The sequence below is a fragment of the Erinaceus europaeus genome, chromosome 10, assembly GCF_950295315.1.
Source record: "Erinaceus europaeus chromosome 10, mEriEur2.1, whole genome shotgun sequence".
Classification (NCBI taxonomy): Eukaryota; Metazoa; Chordata; class Mammalia; order Eulipotyphla; family Erinaceidae; genus Erinaceus; species Erinaceus europaeus.
Window position 1 is genome coordinate 104,192,675 of NC_080171.1, and position 15,628 is coordinate 104,208,302.

The 15,628-nt window shown below is 48.9% G+C and overlaps 1 protein-coding gene across 4 annotated transcripts in view; it reads right to left on the reverse strand.

Moving 5' to 3' along the window:
- RAPGEF1 (Rap guanine nucleotide exchange factor 1) overlaps window positions 1-10,935 on the reverse strand; it is a 147,636-nt gene extending 136,701 nt beyond the window's left edge. The window contains exon 1 of one of the 4 annotated variants that reach the window (XM_060200410.1): window positions 10,672-10,935. In XM_060200410.1, coding sequence (XP_060056393.1) covers window positions 10,672-10,732 — 61 coding nt within the window. In that variant the 5' untranslated portion in view covers window positions 10,733-10,935. The remainder of the gene's footprint in view (window positions 1-10,671) is intronic. The other 3 variants (XM_060200414.1, XM_060200418.1, XM_060200420.1) reach the window with 3 other exon arrangements.
- Window positions 10,936-15,628: the final 4,693 nt, after the last annotated feature.

Genomic DNA, 15,628 nt, shown 5'->3' on the forward strand with positions numbered 1-15,628 from the left:
CCCCAAAGGAACCCCGGGAGAGGGTTCCTGAGTTCGACAGTGCCAGAGTTGGAGAGTTCCTGGGTTCCTGAGTTCCAGAGTAAAAGAAAGAGTGCTTGCGCCGCCGCAAAGAGACAGCAGAGTTCTGTTTGGTGATTAGTTTGTCTTAGTTTATGAATCGTTGTTCCTGAATAAAGAAATACAGCTTCCCTGCCCAGCCGTTGTCTCCGCGTCTCTGTTCACCACCGTGAAGCAAGCCAACCCGGCCGGCAAGAGCATCCGAAATTTTAACAACAAATGGCGCCCACGTGGACCTGACCTGCGCATCTCTCAGATAAGTAAAGACAATTTGGCTACCTATGCTCGATGGCCTTCTCTTCTGCTTGTGAAGAGATCTCCAGAGGCCTCTGCTCTTTCTTCACGAGACTGTTTTGCTGTTTCTGGAACATTTATCTCTGGACCACTCTGTGGTTTCCACTCGCTCGGGCGAACTCAGAACAGCCAGCGGGAAGAGCCAGCGGGCGGGAGGCAAGGCGCAGAGCTGCCGTTTCCACCTGGTTATTAAACAGCCAGCCAGCCGGCTGCGCCCAGACAACCCCACGCACTGCGCCCGCAGCCCCGCAGCCCCGCAGCCCCGCAGCCCGCAGGAGGCCTACGCCAGCACACAAAAGCCCCAGGAGCCCAATGCCAACATGCTGGAGCCCTATGCCAACACACAAGAGCCCGAGGCCAACATGCAAGAGCCCGAGGCCAGCCCACAGGAGCCGGCTCTCCACCGCGTGGCGCAGGGCACTGGACGCGTGATCCCTCCACGCTGCTCGGCCACTGCGAACAGGGCAGCAGACATGGCAGGGCCATGGGGCAGGGCCGCGGCGGCCCATCATGGCCGCCACCCCTGGGCACCTAGGCCCACGCCTTCTACAAAGATGGCCTGCCTGCCCTCTTTCTATGAATTCTGGAACCATCCCGGGCCTCCCGGACCCTCGGGCTCCCTGCCGAAACTGGGCACACGAGATCTACAGCCGCCGGTCCGGTCTGAAGGCAGACAAGCTGGAGTACGCAGAGATTTGTGCAGAGATCGCAACCTGCAATTCCTAGAAGTGGAGCTGCACGGGAAGCCACCTCCGGATGGTGAACCCCCCCCCCAACAACTAAGACAGTACAGATTTAAATTCGTGTTTAAAATGACATGTCTTCGTAACAAAGGTTTCTCTCCTTGTGTATTAATGACCATGTTTATGTGTATGTTTAAAGTTTGGTAAACAGTAGCTTTAAGGCTAAATTCTTACTAGTCAAAGTTAAATGAAAAAGGTTTTCAACGTAATTCTCATAAAGATAAAAATTAACTTACATTTAAAGTCTGAGGTAAAAATTAGTTAACAATCAATATATTTTAACTAAGTTGGTCTAAACAAAAGGTTAAATAGACTTGTTGATATGTAAAACACTACCTTCTCTATTAGAAATGGTAGATCGCACAATGGCTATGCTAATTATTCTCATGCCTGAGGTTTCCTCTCAGGCCCACACCTAGGGTGTGTCTCCATCTTGAATGGGTGTAACAAAAGGTTAAAAGACGTTGTTGATATGTAAAAGTCTCAAATTCCTTCTCTATTAGAAACGTTGGATCGTGCAGTAGATATGCTAATAACAAGTTTTGTTTCATAGTAAGTAAGTTGCAGCCAGCTGCCTGTGGGACCCTAGGCCGTTCCCCGCCCCCATGCAATTGCCCGTTGAGGCAAGTAGCCCCCCCCCCCCCCAGGCAAGAAATGGTTTTTTTTCAGATATGGCCCCCTCAGGCCTTCCCTTGGCAACATGCTGGTTTTTGTTATATATGTTTCTGTTCACCCCACACCCTTGATACTGTAGTCATTTAGTTAAAAAGAAAAGGGGGAATTGTCGTATGCTTTACATTGGCTTGTTCTAGCCCTCCCCCCCCCCCCCCCCCCCCCCCCCCCCCCGCCAAGAGAATTGGATCAGTCCAGTTAATTTCGCGGGCCGCTTGGCCCCGCCCCAAAGGAACCCCGGGAGAGGGTTCCTGAGTTCGACAGTGCCAGAGTTGGAGAGTTCCTGAGTTCCAGAGTAAAAGAAAGAGTGCTTGCGCCGCCGCAAAGAGACAGCAGAGTTCTGTTTGGTGATTAGTTTGTCTTAGTTTATGAATCGTTGTTCCTGAATAAAGAAATACAGCTTCCCTGCCCAGCCGTTGTCTCCGCGTCTCTGTTACCCGCCTGTGAAGCTAGACCCGCCCGGCAAGAGCCTCCGAATTTTAACAACACTGGACCAGGCAGTGCACTGCCACATGATGCTGAACAGTCCATCTGTCAGTTTTAACTTGCAGGAAGAAACCCAGTGCTTAAGATTCTGATGAGCTAAACAATATAACTCTACCAAAGTGTTTCCTTGGGGTCTTCCCATAGAAATGATTCTCAGCTAGTGGGAGAAAAGGCATAGGGTGTCAGAAGGAAGTGGGTTTGAGTAGGAAAGGCAGAGCACACAGGAAGTGGGTTTTCACAGTTTGGTGAAGGACCCAAGAAGGAGCATCAGAGGTCACAGCTGAAGGGACAAATTCACGGCACCCAACCTAATGGCCTTGTGTGTATATATATGGACTTGCTATTCTAAAATAAAAATTGGGGAAGCACTTCCTCTCATAGCAGTGGCAGTGAGATGTGGAATGAGGAGATGGCACACCTGGTTGTGCGCACACATTACCAAGGACAAGGACCTGGGTTCAAGTTCCAGGCCCCTGCCTGTAGGGGGATACTTCACAAATGGTGAAGCAGGCTATAGGTGTCTTTCTCCCTCTCTGTCTCCCCACCCCCCCACCCCCCATTTCGTAATGCCAGCGCTGAGCCTCAGCAATAACCCTCGTGGAAAAAAAAAAAAAGTAGTGGCACATCACTGTGTGCAAGGACCCTGGTTCAAGACTCCAGTCCCCACCTGCAGGGGGAAGCTTCACAGCAGCAAAGTAGTGCTGCAGGTGTCTGCCTTTCTATCTCCCCCTTGCCTCTCAATTTCTTTCTGTCTCTATCCAAAATAAACACATGAATAAATAATACATAATTAAAATAGAATAAATAAAAGAAAAAGAAAACAGTAAAATAATTCTTTAGAGAGAGAGAGCGAGCAAATAAGATTCAGGAAAAGGTAACAACCAAGGACATTACACAGAGTCTCAGGCAAATAGCCTAACACAGATGACCAGAAACTAAGATGATAGAACCCTTAGTAATTCACAAGCTGTGGGTTTTGTTTTTCTCATCTTAAAGTAGCCTTTGGGGCAAGGTGGTGACGAGTCAGAGGAGCATCTGTCCCAGCAGCCAGGCGCCTAGTCAGAGGCCAGATGGGTGTGGTGACCACAGAGCTGCCAGGCCGCTACTCTTTCCAGTGCGTCATCTTATTATGGCAACGGGAACACATGCAGCTGGGTAGAGGTAAGCCCAGCCCTGAATTCAAGGCATTCTCCAATCCTGGCTAAATTGGGAAATGGCTTTATTTTTTCCCCCCTGCAAGTTCATACATGACTCATCTTTATAGGCCCCCATCAGGTCTGTCAGCTATAAGGAATCCCATTCAAAGAACCTCGACCAGCAGCTGCTTAGGAGACCAGGGAACATGTTTGCTGGGCTAGATTCTTTCCTTTTTTTTTTTTTTAAACAAACATAGTGAACCTATGGCAGTGCTGTTCCTTATCTCCTTATAGTATTGCTAACATCAGTATTATTAGTATCACATGCAGCTTAAAGGCTGTGTTAGGCCTGACTTAACTGGAAGAGGGAGAGGGAGACAGGGAGAGAGAGACTGTGTGTGTTTGTGGGGGCAGTAGGGGGCTAAAGGTAAGATCTGGGGAGACTAAACAGTGTGTGTGCAGAAGAGGCTGAAGCAGAGAGACCTAATCAAGTTCCTCACATCACTGCTCTGGCAAGTCACCAAACTTCCTGGGGCCATAACTGCCCTCAAATGCAGAGTGAGGACCACACTCACCCTCATGGTCACTGTGAGGCTCTAGTGAAGTGACATTGTCCATCAATGCGTTCTGGACAGTGGGGAAGTGCAGAAGTGTTCTATGTGGACCCGGACCCCAGGAAAGTCAGACTTCTGCAACGTGCAGATCACTACAAGGCATCACACAGTATTTGCCAACAAAGAGAGACTCTAAATGTTACAAGACTGAATGAAGAACTGACTACTCAGGACCATAAAAACGCCCTATTTGTTCACTGTATATATTTTGATCACAAGCATTGGTAACTACGGGGGGGGGGGGGGGAAGCAAGTGCAAAATTTGAAAGGAATTTAAAATAATCAAAATACAGTCACTGAAGATCAACGTGAGGTCCTCCTTAGGCAGAATAAACAAAGTAAAACCTGCTCCGTGTGGTAGTATTTGTACTTTGAGATCTGCTCTGAATAAATACCTACTGACGGTATTGTGCGTGCAGTCAGTGTCAATCTTTCTTTTTAGGTTATAATATAAACATCTTTACAAGTTTGAAAAAAAATTAAAAAACACCAGCATTTGAGTGTGAGACAGGCATGAACTGTGCTCTTGGATACAGCAGAAAGCTGGAGGCCTGCTAACGCTTCAGCAGCCCCGTAACCGCTCCAGGCAGCAGGGAGCCCAGACAGCAGGCCAGAGCCTCCAGAAGAGAGGGAAGTCCAAGCAAGTCTATGCTTTGCCAAGAGAACAGAGCCAAAGAGACCTTACAAAATGCAATTTATTTTGTTGTGGTGCCTGTTTTTATTACCTATTCCAACTAGTAGGTAAGGTCTGGAGGTGGGGATTTTGGTTGTGTCTGAAAGGTTAGAACACCACCAGTGGCTGAGGAGAAGCTGGATAAACCATTTAGTGAGTGAATCCAGAGAGGGAAGGAAAGATGAAAACGGGAACACATGCACGAAAGGAAGGGAGATGGGAGCAAGAGAGGACAAGAATGACTCTGGGGAAGGGTGGGTGCTGGCACACCTGGTAGAGCGCACACACTACCATGTGCAAGGACCTGGGCGAAAGCCCCTGGTTCCCACCTGCAGAGGGGGAGCTCATGAGCAGTGAAGCAATGCTGCAGATGTCTATCCCTTTACCTCCCGACTTCCCTCTCATTTTCTATTAAAAATAAAAGAAGGATAGCTAGTTAAATTGAAACTACCTTCTCCCATCATCTCTGCTCTGCACAGCTAGAACCCCCTGCCCTTCTCCGGCCTCCCCAATTCCTCACAGATGCTACTTCCATCCACAAAGTCTGACAGGATCCCTTGATACCTTCCCAGTTCCCAGTTCTCCCCCACAATCATTACACAGGTGACTGTGAGGCTTAATGGTTTCACAGCTGGCTCCAGAGTTTGGTACAGATGCTGGCAGAGCAGGTCTTAATCAGTATGAACAGAGGAGCAAAGGAATGGACAGGGCAACATCCAGATGAAAAACCAACAAGCACAAGTGGTTTCTCCAAGGAATGGGTTGCTGGCGCACTTGTCAAGAGTCTGGGAGAAGCAGACTCTAGAGTAGTAATGGCAGAGTCTGCTCACAGCTGCCTTATAGGCACGGGGCGCGGGGGAGGGGGGAAGGGAGAGGGGTTACCGAATGTGTTGGTTTTCAAGAAGATCTAAGACCTGGAGTTAGTTGACTGATTTCCTGACTTTTAAATACTGACTTCCAAGTCAGTCTCTTATCAAAAACATGTGTGACTTGTCCAAGCATTTGTACGGAACCACAAAACCCCATGAATAGCAAAAGAGTTTGAGAGAAAAGGGAAAAAAATGGAGGCATCACCTTCCCCAACTTCAGTTTATACTACAAAGTAGCAATAATTAAAACAGCATGGTTGGTGAGGCCAGGGTAAATAGCATAAGGGTTATGTAAAGAGACTCTCATGCCTGAGGCTCCAAAGTCCCATGTTCAATCCACCTCACCACATAAGCCAGAGCTGAGCAGTGCTCTAGTATTGAAAATTAAAATAAAATAAAGTAAAATAAAATAAAATAAAACAGCATGGTACTGAAATAATAATGGACACATGTATCAATGGAACAGAATCATGAGTTCAGAAACAAAACTACACTATTACAGGCACCTAATATTGATATATGACAAAGGCGGTCATAACCATTCAATGGGGTAAAGGAGGTCTCTTCAACAAATGGTGCTGGGAAAACTGGACAGCCATATGTAGAAAAATGAAACAAAAAAAAAAATGAAAGGAAGAAAAAAAAGTGAAACTAGATCACCACTTAACACCATACACAAAAATCAAATCAAAATGAATTAAAGTCCTAGATACTCAACCAGAAACTCTAGATAGAAGCAAGCATGGGTAAAACATTGCAAGATTTTCACATCAAAGATATACTTGGGACACTGAACCCCATGGGCATGGGAAATGAAAACAAAAGTAAATAAATGGGGCTACAACAATAAAGAGCTTCTGACATAGCTAAAGCAACCACACAAGGATAATCAGGCAACCCAGTCAATCAGAGATCTTTGCACACCATGCATCTGACAAGCGACTGATATCAAACATCTATAAAGCACTGGTACAGTTCAAGAAAAGGAAAATAATGACAATCATAATGATTAAAAGAAAAAAGCAACAACAATAACAACAATAACAACAATAAGGGCGGCAACAAAATGGGGGTGGGGGGAAAGCAGGCCAAAGAACTAAACAGTTCCCTAAAGAAGAGATACATATGGCCCACATACTTAGGAAGAAATGCTCCAGCTCATTTACCACTAGAAAAACACAAATTAAAATTACAACGAGATTCCACCTCACACCTGTAAGAATGGCTTACATCAACAAAATGAGAAATGACAGGGGCTGGAGAGGTTGTGGAGAAAAAGGGCCTCTGCTACATTGCTGGTGGGAATGTAAACTGGTGCAGCCCCTTTGGAAGACTGTCTGGACAGTCTTTAAACAAATAAAAATGGAATTACCTTATGACCCAGCAATACCACTCTTAGGCCATTTATCCAAAGGGCATGTAAACACTAATTTGAAGGGACATACACACCCTTATGTTCATAGTTGCATTATTCACAATAGCCAAAGAGTGGAAGCAGCCTAAATGCCCATCGATAGAGGACCGGATAAAGAACTTGCATGACGACTACTCTGTAATCAGAAAAGATGAGACTGTGTCCTTTGGGACAACACGGATGGAACTGGAGGAGACTAAGCTTAGTGAAATAAGTAGCGAGATAAAAAGACAACCACTGGATGGTTTACTCATATGTGGAATCGAGAGAACTGATACACACGAAAGAAAAAAAGAAACGAAGGAAGGAAGGGGGAAAAGAGAAAGGGAGAAAAGAAGCAAACAAACTGTTCCTGTTTCTAAGACTTTATGAAAACTATGGTGGTTATTTTTGGGAGACAGGAGATGGGATACAGAACTTGGGTGATGGAACTATACCCTGTAATCTTACAAGCTTATAACAAATAAAAATTTTAAAATTTTAAAAAAAGGGGGAGGGTTGTGATATACCTGCTGAGCACACACATCAGTGTGCAAGGACCCTGATTTAAGTCCCCACACGTGGTGAAGCAGTGCTGTAGGTGTCTGTCTTTCATCCTATCTTCCCCTTCCTTCTCATTTCTGTCTGCATCCAAAATAAATTAAGAAAAAAAATTTAAGTAAAAAAAAAAAAAAGTGTGGATCATATACAACACCTTTGTGAACTGAATCTAGCCATGGCCACCAGGCTGTCATTGCCACTTAAACAAAAGGGATGTGCTCACACTCTGGGAATGACGACATAACATTCCTACCTGATGTATTTGCTAGAAGCATAAATGAACAAACTCTGACCCACTGTAATCATACATAGTCTGAACTACACTCACGGCTTCCAAAGTGGTGTCTGAGAGCTGGGTGCATCTTCAGGCAGTCCTTCTTTGTTCCTAAGAAGAATCCCTTCTTGCCAGATGTGCACACACACTCACCCCAGGGAAATCCAGCCTCACAGTATTCTCTCTCTACTCATTGTCCCTGCAAGACACCAAGGTGTTCAGAAAGCACCCCCTCCCACATGAGACTTTGCCTAGCCCTCCACATCCTAGGCCTTCTCTAGCAGCCCCTTTCTGGACTGCCGAACGGACCTGGAGCAGAGACAATGCAATTTAAGGCGGGTCTCTGAGTCCCTCTGAAATGAGACACCCTCAGAGGAGGGCATGGACGGGTCCAACCTGGAGACAGGCACTACTGAGTGTGTGAGTGTCCTGAAGAACAGCGCATCACCTGTAAGCAGTTTCCTGAGAAGCCACAGAGGGGATCAAGCAAGGGGTAGAGGAGGTGCAGAAGGACAATGTGACAAAAGCCTGAGGCAGTAAAGGATGTCTAAGGGCATTTCCTTTATTTCCTTTTCTACTTAAAGGCCTTGGACTCTGTATACCCTGAGAGGTAAAAAAAAAAAAAAGTAATAGTTTGTGGACATATGAAGGCAACACTTCTGTTGCTTTGTGCAAATGCAAACTAGCAAAGCCTAGTCATGACTGTTCGCTGGGTGTCTGCTTCTATGCTTATGATCACTGATGGTTCACTTGCTGAAAGACCTGCCATTTCACTTCGGACTCTATCCCCAAAACACTCTGGAGGTGAACTGACAAGAGGCAGGTGAAGCAGGTCTGCAAGTGTCTTTCTCTCCCCCTCTGTCTTCCCCTCCTCTCTCCATTTCTCTCTGTCCTATCCAACAACAAACGACATCAATAACAATAATAACCACAACAAGGGCAACAAAAAGGGAAAATAAATATTTTTTAAAAAAAGAAATCTGAGAAAAAAAATTGGCAACATACAAAGTGCTGGCTACCCTTGATGAGCGGTCAAAAACCCTAGAAGCATCCCGAGAATCACAGCAAAAGACCTTGAACCAGAGGAATGGACCTCTCATTAGCTTGCACCTTCCCCCGTCCAGGTCTCCCCCCCCCCCAGCCCCACCACTACACAGGTGCCCTGACCCTGACCTTCAGAGTTCAATACACCCTATCAGCTGCTGATGCCCTCCTCACCTCTGTCCATGCCCTGGCTCAGTTGCTGCACCCTTCAGGGTTGGAACCCCAGGAGTTATGCTGGGCCTGGCTCCCCCTCAGCTCAGCTTCTCTGAAGGCAGGGACTAAAGGCTTCTGCATCTGACAGCTGCTAGCAGAGGGAGGGGCCTAGAGAAGGTTCAAGGATGACCAACCCAGACACAAACCACTTGGGCCTATGGTCTCCCGGTGATAAAGATCACAAATGAAGGGTCATCTCAGCCCAAGGCCCGGGCTGTGTAAATGGGATGGCAGGTGCTTTTCATTTAGCTGTTTCACTTTCCCATGACTGAAGTGTTTTTACGACATGTGTGTCCTTAGAATCAAAGAAAACCTGGTTAACATTTTTAAAATAAGTTATCTGAGTTTAAAAAGAGCACCATTCTGATAACACACTGAGAAAGGCTGCAGACTCCGGCCTGATATTTCTGGAAGGGCGTACGAGCAGGGAAGCAACGCAGAGCAAGAGGGCAAGGCCTCGAGCTGAATGCCGTGGGGAGGGCCACAAGCAACACCTGGAAGCAGGGCCCTTGTCAGAGAACTAGTCGCACAATCCCCACTTGCTGCCCTCTTTCCTGGATGACCGGCAGGACCTCACTGACAGATCCCACGCCTTAAAACCAGGATTGTGTTCTCTCCCACGCGAGCCTGCAAGGCTTTAAAATGTATTGCAGTGTAATGTAAGCTATGTATTGCAGGTGCTTAGAACGGAGCTCCATATAGAAAGCCCTAGATAAAGGCTACAAAGATTTCCTTCCTGTGCAGCGACCACAGCTTGTTAAGTTACTCCTCCTTCTGAGTCCACCCCGCAGGCACATCTGACCAAAGATCCTGGCTCCACCTGGGAAATAGAGCAACTTCCAAAGTCAGTGCCACCCAGGTTACAACGACCCTGGTCACATTCTCGGTCCAAGAGACCTGGGCGCCGTTCCTAGCGGCCTCGGACAGAGGGACTCGCCCTGCCTCGCCCTGCCCTGCCCTGCCCTGCCCTGCCCTGCCCTGCCCTGCCCTGCCCTGCCCTGCCAGGTGCCGCCGGCTAATTGAAGCCCCGGGCCCCACATGCACAGCTCTAATTGAGTCTTCGGGGACGGTGCTCCCCGGAGAAGCAAACCCAGGTAATGGGAGGGCGACTCTGCAAGATCTCTAGGAACACACAAAGAGCTAGTGTTTGCACCACGGGGTATCACCCTCCCTGGACCCCACCCTGTTCCCCCTTATGCCCGGCTTCCGAGCTCCGTCGGGGCCAGAGGGAAACTTGCTCGAGCCCTGCAAATGCCTGGACGCATTCTTCCTGCTTCTTTTGAAGGCTCCGAAGTGGACACACTCTGGTTAAATATAAACTCCGGGCTCATCAGAAAGGACACGCTTCCTCGCTCAGTTCTGCTCCCCGCCCAAAGGCAACAGCGCGGCCGGGCTCCGCACCACCGCCCCCGGGCCGGCCACGCGGCGCGGGCGCCCTCCCCTCCCGGCCGAGCCGCGCAGCCAGTTCCCGGGGAGGCCGCGGGGCCCTCCCGGCCCGGCCCCCGGCACAGGCCCCGCCGCCCCGGCCTTCCGCTGGCCGGCGCCCGCGCCGCCCCGGGCCACCGGCGCCCTCACGGCCGGGGAGCCGCCGAGTGACGCCCGCAGGCCCGGGAGCTGCCCCCGCAGGCCCGCCGCACCTCACCTGCTTTCTCGAGCTTGCCGGACATTTCTGGGCTGCGTCGGAGGCCGAGGCCGCCGCTCATCGGGCCCGGGCCGGGCTGCTGCGGGGCCACAGGCCGGCGCGGCCGCCGCTCCCCTTGGCCGGGGCTCGCCGCGCCTCACACCCGCGCCGGCATGGCGGGTTCCGCGGCCGCGGCCTGTGCGCTCGGCCAGCGGAGCTCCAGCCCGCCCGGGGCCGCCGCCGCTCCGCCTCCTCGGCTCCCGCCGCCGCCGTCGCCGCCGCCGCCTCCCCCGGCCCGCGAGCCGGCCGCAGAGCCCCGCCGCCCGCCCGGCCTCCGCCGCGGCCAGAACGCCCCCTGCCGGGCACCCTCCGCGCCGCCGGCACAGCGCCCCCTGGCGGGCCGGAGCCGGCCGGGACTCCCCAGAGATGTAGCGTCTCCCGTAGGCTCGGAGTCTTCATGTCACCGACCTCCGCCCACACCCCTGCCCTTGTCAAGCCTCCAACCCAGGACGTGGGGGTGCCGCCACTCCAAACTCGGCTTGCTCTGCATACAGAGTCTTCACAGCAGAGCCTGAGAATAAACCCAGCCAGGACGCAGCACCGCTTGACCACTAGCTCTCACCTTCCCACTCTGCATCATCCAAGGCCCAGCATTCTCTGCAGGCCAGACCCTTTCCATCAGGGCCTGGGATTGGAGCCTCCAGGTCTTAGCATCCTCAGCCATGGGACCAGATGGACTTGACTGATTAGCCCTGTCATCCAGGAGACTCCTGACCCTCCCAAGTGAGAAACAGCACCCCCTGCTGGCCTGTAACCTCCACATCAGGGTTCCAGGTGCTTCTCCTCAGTCTGGCTTACCCTTCTCACTGGGCACACAGTATCATTTCCTAAACTAGCTTCATGCTGGGAACTGAGGTTCATCAACTCAAGATCCGGAGTTCATGCCAAGGCAGGGAACCAACAGCCCCCCCTTCTTCCCCCAAGATCTCTGCAGCCCTATGTAAACTGAGTCATCTATCCAGGCTTCACCCTTGGCCTCACTCTTGGGTCTCAGTGCCCCCTGCCATCCCGTAAGTTTCATGCCTAGAACAGTCTTGACTAGGGATTCAGCCTGACCTAACCTCTCTCCACTGAGTCACAGTGGCCACTGAATTCAGGAGCAAACTGGCTGGGTCTAGGCCTCCCCCCACCCAGAGTGCAGTTTCTCCAGAGGCCCAGAGAGTCTATGACAAGGCCTAGGTTCTGCCCATGAAGATATCGTGCACCCTGGTGCCCTTATCATTGGATCTCCAGGTGGGGGCTAATGTGTCCTCCAGGTCAGAGCTCAACTGTGGCCCTTTAAAAGTTCAAAAGTCACTGAGCTAAGAATTGATGCTTCTACTAGAGTTAGGTGATGTGACTTCTATGAAAATGTACATGATGGGGCCAGAGGAATAATTTGCAATCTAGTTCAAGTGTAGCAGCATGTGGGAAATTCCTCTGGTGCTACGGTGTCTCTCCCTCTCTGCCTGTCACTCTATATGAATGGGGGGGGCTCAGTTCTCAGGGGGTCTTATTCAACATGGTGGTGAAGTCAGGCACCAACAGCCTTGTCACTTGTCACTTGCCAGCTTCATTCCCCAGTGGACAGAAAGGGCCACTTTCTTCACATTTCTGAAAAGAGGCCCACTAGGCTCCCATGAGCCTACGTTGAGTCACCTGCCTATCTCTGAGCAGGCACAGGGATAGAATACAGACACTGACCAGACATAGCAATTGTGTCCCTTGCAAGAAAGTTCTGGGGTGGATGTATAGGGACAGCCTCTAGGAGCCATTTGGCACCTCAGACTGTGTCTCCTTCAGAAAGCATTTCACCATGATGTTCTTTAGTTTCCTCATTTTAAGTTAAAAAAAAACAACAACAAAACACAACGTCATGCAGTGCAAGAGTCTTACATATGTGCAAAAGCACCACTGAGCAATCTCCCCATGCCGTTTTTTCATTTTTTATTTTGGAGAGACTGAAAAAGAGGAGAAATACAGCGCCACTCTATCATCCATGTTGTACCCAAGCAGTGCCATATGGTGCTAGGGCTGGCACTCAGGGTCTTGTACATAGGAAGGTGCACACCCCCACTGGGTGAGCTATCTTTCAGTCCCATAAAAGTTGTCTACTGGGGGGTCAGGCGGTAGTGCAGCGGGTTAATGCACAAGGCACAAAGCGCAAGGACCAGGTGTCTGTCTTTCTCTCCCCCTCTCTGTCTTCCCCTCCTCTCTCCATTTCTCTCTATCCTTTCCAACAATGAACGGTATCAACAACAACAATAATAACCACAACAAGGCTACAACAACAACTTTTGTTTATGAGTGGGATCATCCCATACTCATCTTTCTCTTTCTGACTTGCCTCCATGCAAGATGGGCTGGAGAAGGTGTGTTCATTACTCTTTTTTAAAAAAAAGATTTTATTTATTTATTAATGAGAAAGATAGGAGAAGAGAGAAAGAACCAGGCATCACTCTAGCACATGTGCTGCCAGGGATTGAACTTGGAACCTCCTGCTTGAGAGTCCAGTGCTTTATCCACTGCACCACCTCCTAGAAGACTACTCTTAATAGCTGAGTAGTATTCCATTGTGTATATATACCATAACTTTCTCAGCCATTCATTTGTTATTGGGCACCTGTGTTGTTTCCATGTTTTGGCTATTACAAATGGGCCCCTTGGAATATACCTAAAATAGGCATCCTAGCTTTTTCCAAAATAGAGACCCCAAATCTCATCTGCTATAGTCTTACCTTTAGGTTCCTGATTGTTAAACAATTTGATCTGCTTTATATCTTAATGCCTTTTAGCTACCAAGTTGCAGTTGCTACTATGGTGCTAACCTGACATCCCTGGGCAGACAACCTCACCAATGTGTCCTGGAACCCCACCTCTCTAGAGCCATGTCCCGCTAGGGAAAGACAGAAACAGGCTGGGAGTATGGATTGAACTGCCAATGCCCATGTCCATCGGAGAAGCAATTACAGAAGCCAGACTCCCCACCTTCTGCACCCCATAATGATCCTGGGTCCATACTCCCAGGGGGATAAAAAAAAAATAAGGAAGCTTCCTATTGAGGTGATGGGATACAGAACTCTGGTGGTGGGAACTGTATGGAATTGCACCTATCTTATCCTACAATCTTGTCAATCATTAAATCAGTAATAAATAAATAAAATAAGTAAATAAGTGCACACACAGAAAACCCCAAATAAATGGCATTAGCGATTCTGTTTTCATGGAGATTTTACTCATTGTTCATTCTCACCATCATGAGGCCCCAGCATTCTCTAATGTCCCTGGTCCCAAAATGGACTAATCCTGACCTGATGCCAGTGTTCAGGAAACTGGAGAGCTGTCCACACACTTTCCCCAAAAGGAAGGGACAAGTGTCTGGGCAATCACTTCGTAATCTCAGTATTGTGTGTCCTGGGCAGATCCTAGCTGAGTAGGTGGTGAGGGTGTATGCGTGTGGGGGGTGTGTGAAGGGGCATTTGGTTTTTTCTCTTATGAGTGGGAGTTTTAATAGACTTCTTTCTCTGTGTACCCAAACGCTGGTCTGAAATAGGCATATTTTCAATAAATATACACAGAAGGTAACCACAGCCTTGAGGATCTAATTAGAATGGGATGTCTGAGGCCACAGCTGAAGTCTGGGTGCTGTCATTCCCTGGAACAATTCTTTTTTCCATTTCCACTTAAGTTATTCCTTTTTTAAGAAACTGATTTAATAATGATTGACAATATTGTAGGATAAGAGGGGTTCAATTCCATAGAATTTCCTCCACCAGAGTTCTGTATCCCATCCCCTCCTCTGGAAGCTTTCCTATTCTTTACCCCTCTGGGAGTATGTACCCAGGATCATTATGGGGTGCAGAAGGTGGAAGGTCTGGCTTCTGTAATTGCTTCTTTGCTGGACATGGGTGTTCACAGGTCAATCCATACTCCCAGCCTGTCTCTGTCTTTTCCTAGTGGGACAGGGCTCTGGGAAGCAGTTTTGTAAGCATTGCAGATGATGTGTTCAATGAAGACTGGTGTTGGTAACAGTAAATCAGCAAAGTAGATCCATACATACCTCTCTTCTGCCCCCTAGTGAACATTTAGAAATCTAAATTTTCTTTGTCTTAAAAAAAAAAAGCAACATGACATCATTTTGCAAATCTCTAAATGTTAACTACAAAAAATGTGTGCCATAATTTGAAAAAAAAATACAGATACGGGGGTCGGGTGGTAGCACAGCAGGTTAAGCTCAGGTGGCGCAAAGTGCAAGGACCGGCAGAAGGATCCCGGTTCGAGCCCCCAGCTCCCCACCTGCACGGGAGTCGCTTCATAGGCGGTGAAGCAGGTCTGCAGGTGTCTCTCTTTCTCTCCCCCCCTCTCTCTTCCCCTCCTCTCTCCATTTCTCTCTGTCCTGTCCAACAACGAACGACATCAACAACAATAATAACCACAACAAGGCTACAACAACAAGGGCAACAAAAGGGGGGGATGGCCTCCAGGAGCAGTGGAGCCCCAGCAATAACCTTGGAGGCAAATAAATAAATAAATAAATAAAAATATAGATACATGAAATAAAAGTAATGACCTCCTTCTGTTACAAGAGACACCAATTTAATGTACTTCCAGACTTTTCCTTATTGAAACTATTAATGTGTACAATGAAGGACTTAAATGGCCCCATCAGCTGTGTGACAGACTGTCTAGATTCTCATGTCACCTTGCTACACAGCAAGGCCACACCTTCCTTCCAGGCTCTCTTTTCAGGTGGGTGTGGCCACGTGCTCCTATTCTGGGCAGTGGGTGAGGCTGAGATCCTTGCCACTCCCATGTCCAGTCCATCAGAGCACTCACACCCAGTGTATGTTCGCTTCTTCTTTCTTCTGTGGCCATGTGTGGAAGATGGGCTGTCTGAACAGCTGCCAGGAGCAGAGTCTCCCTGTTTCACATGGCCTTG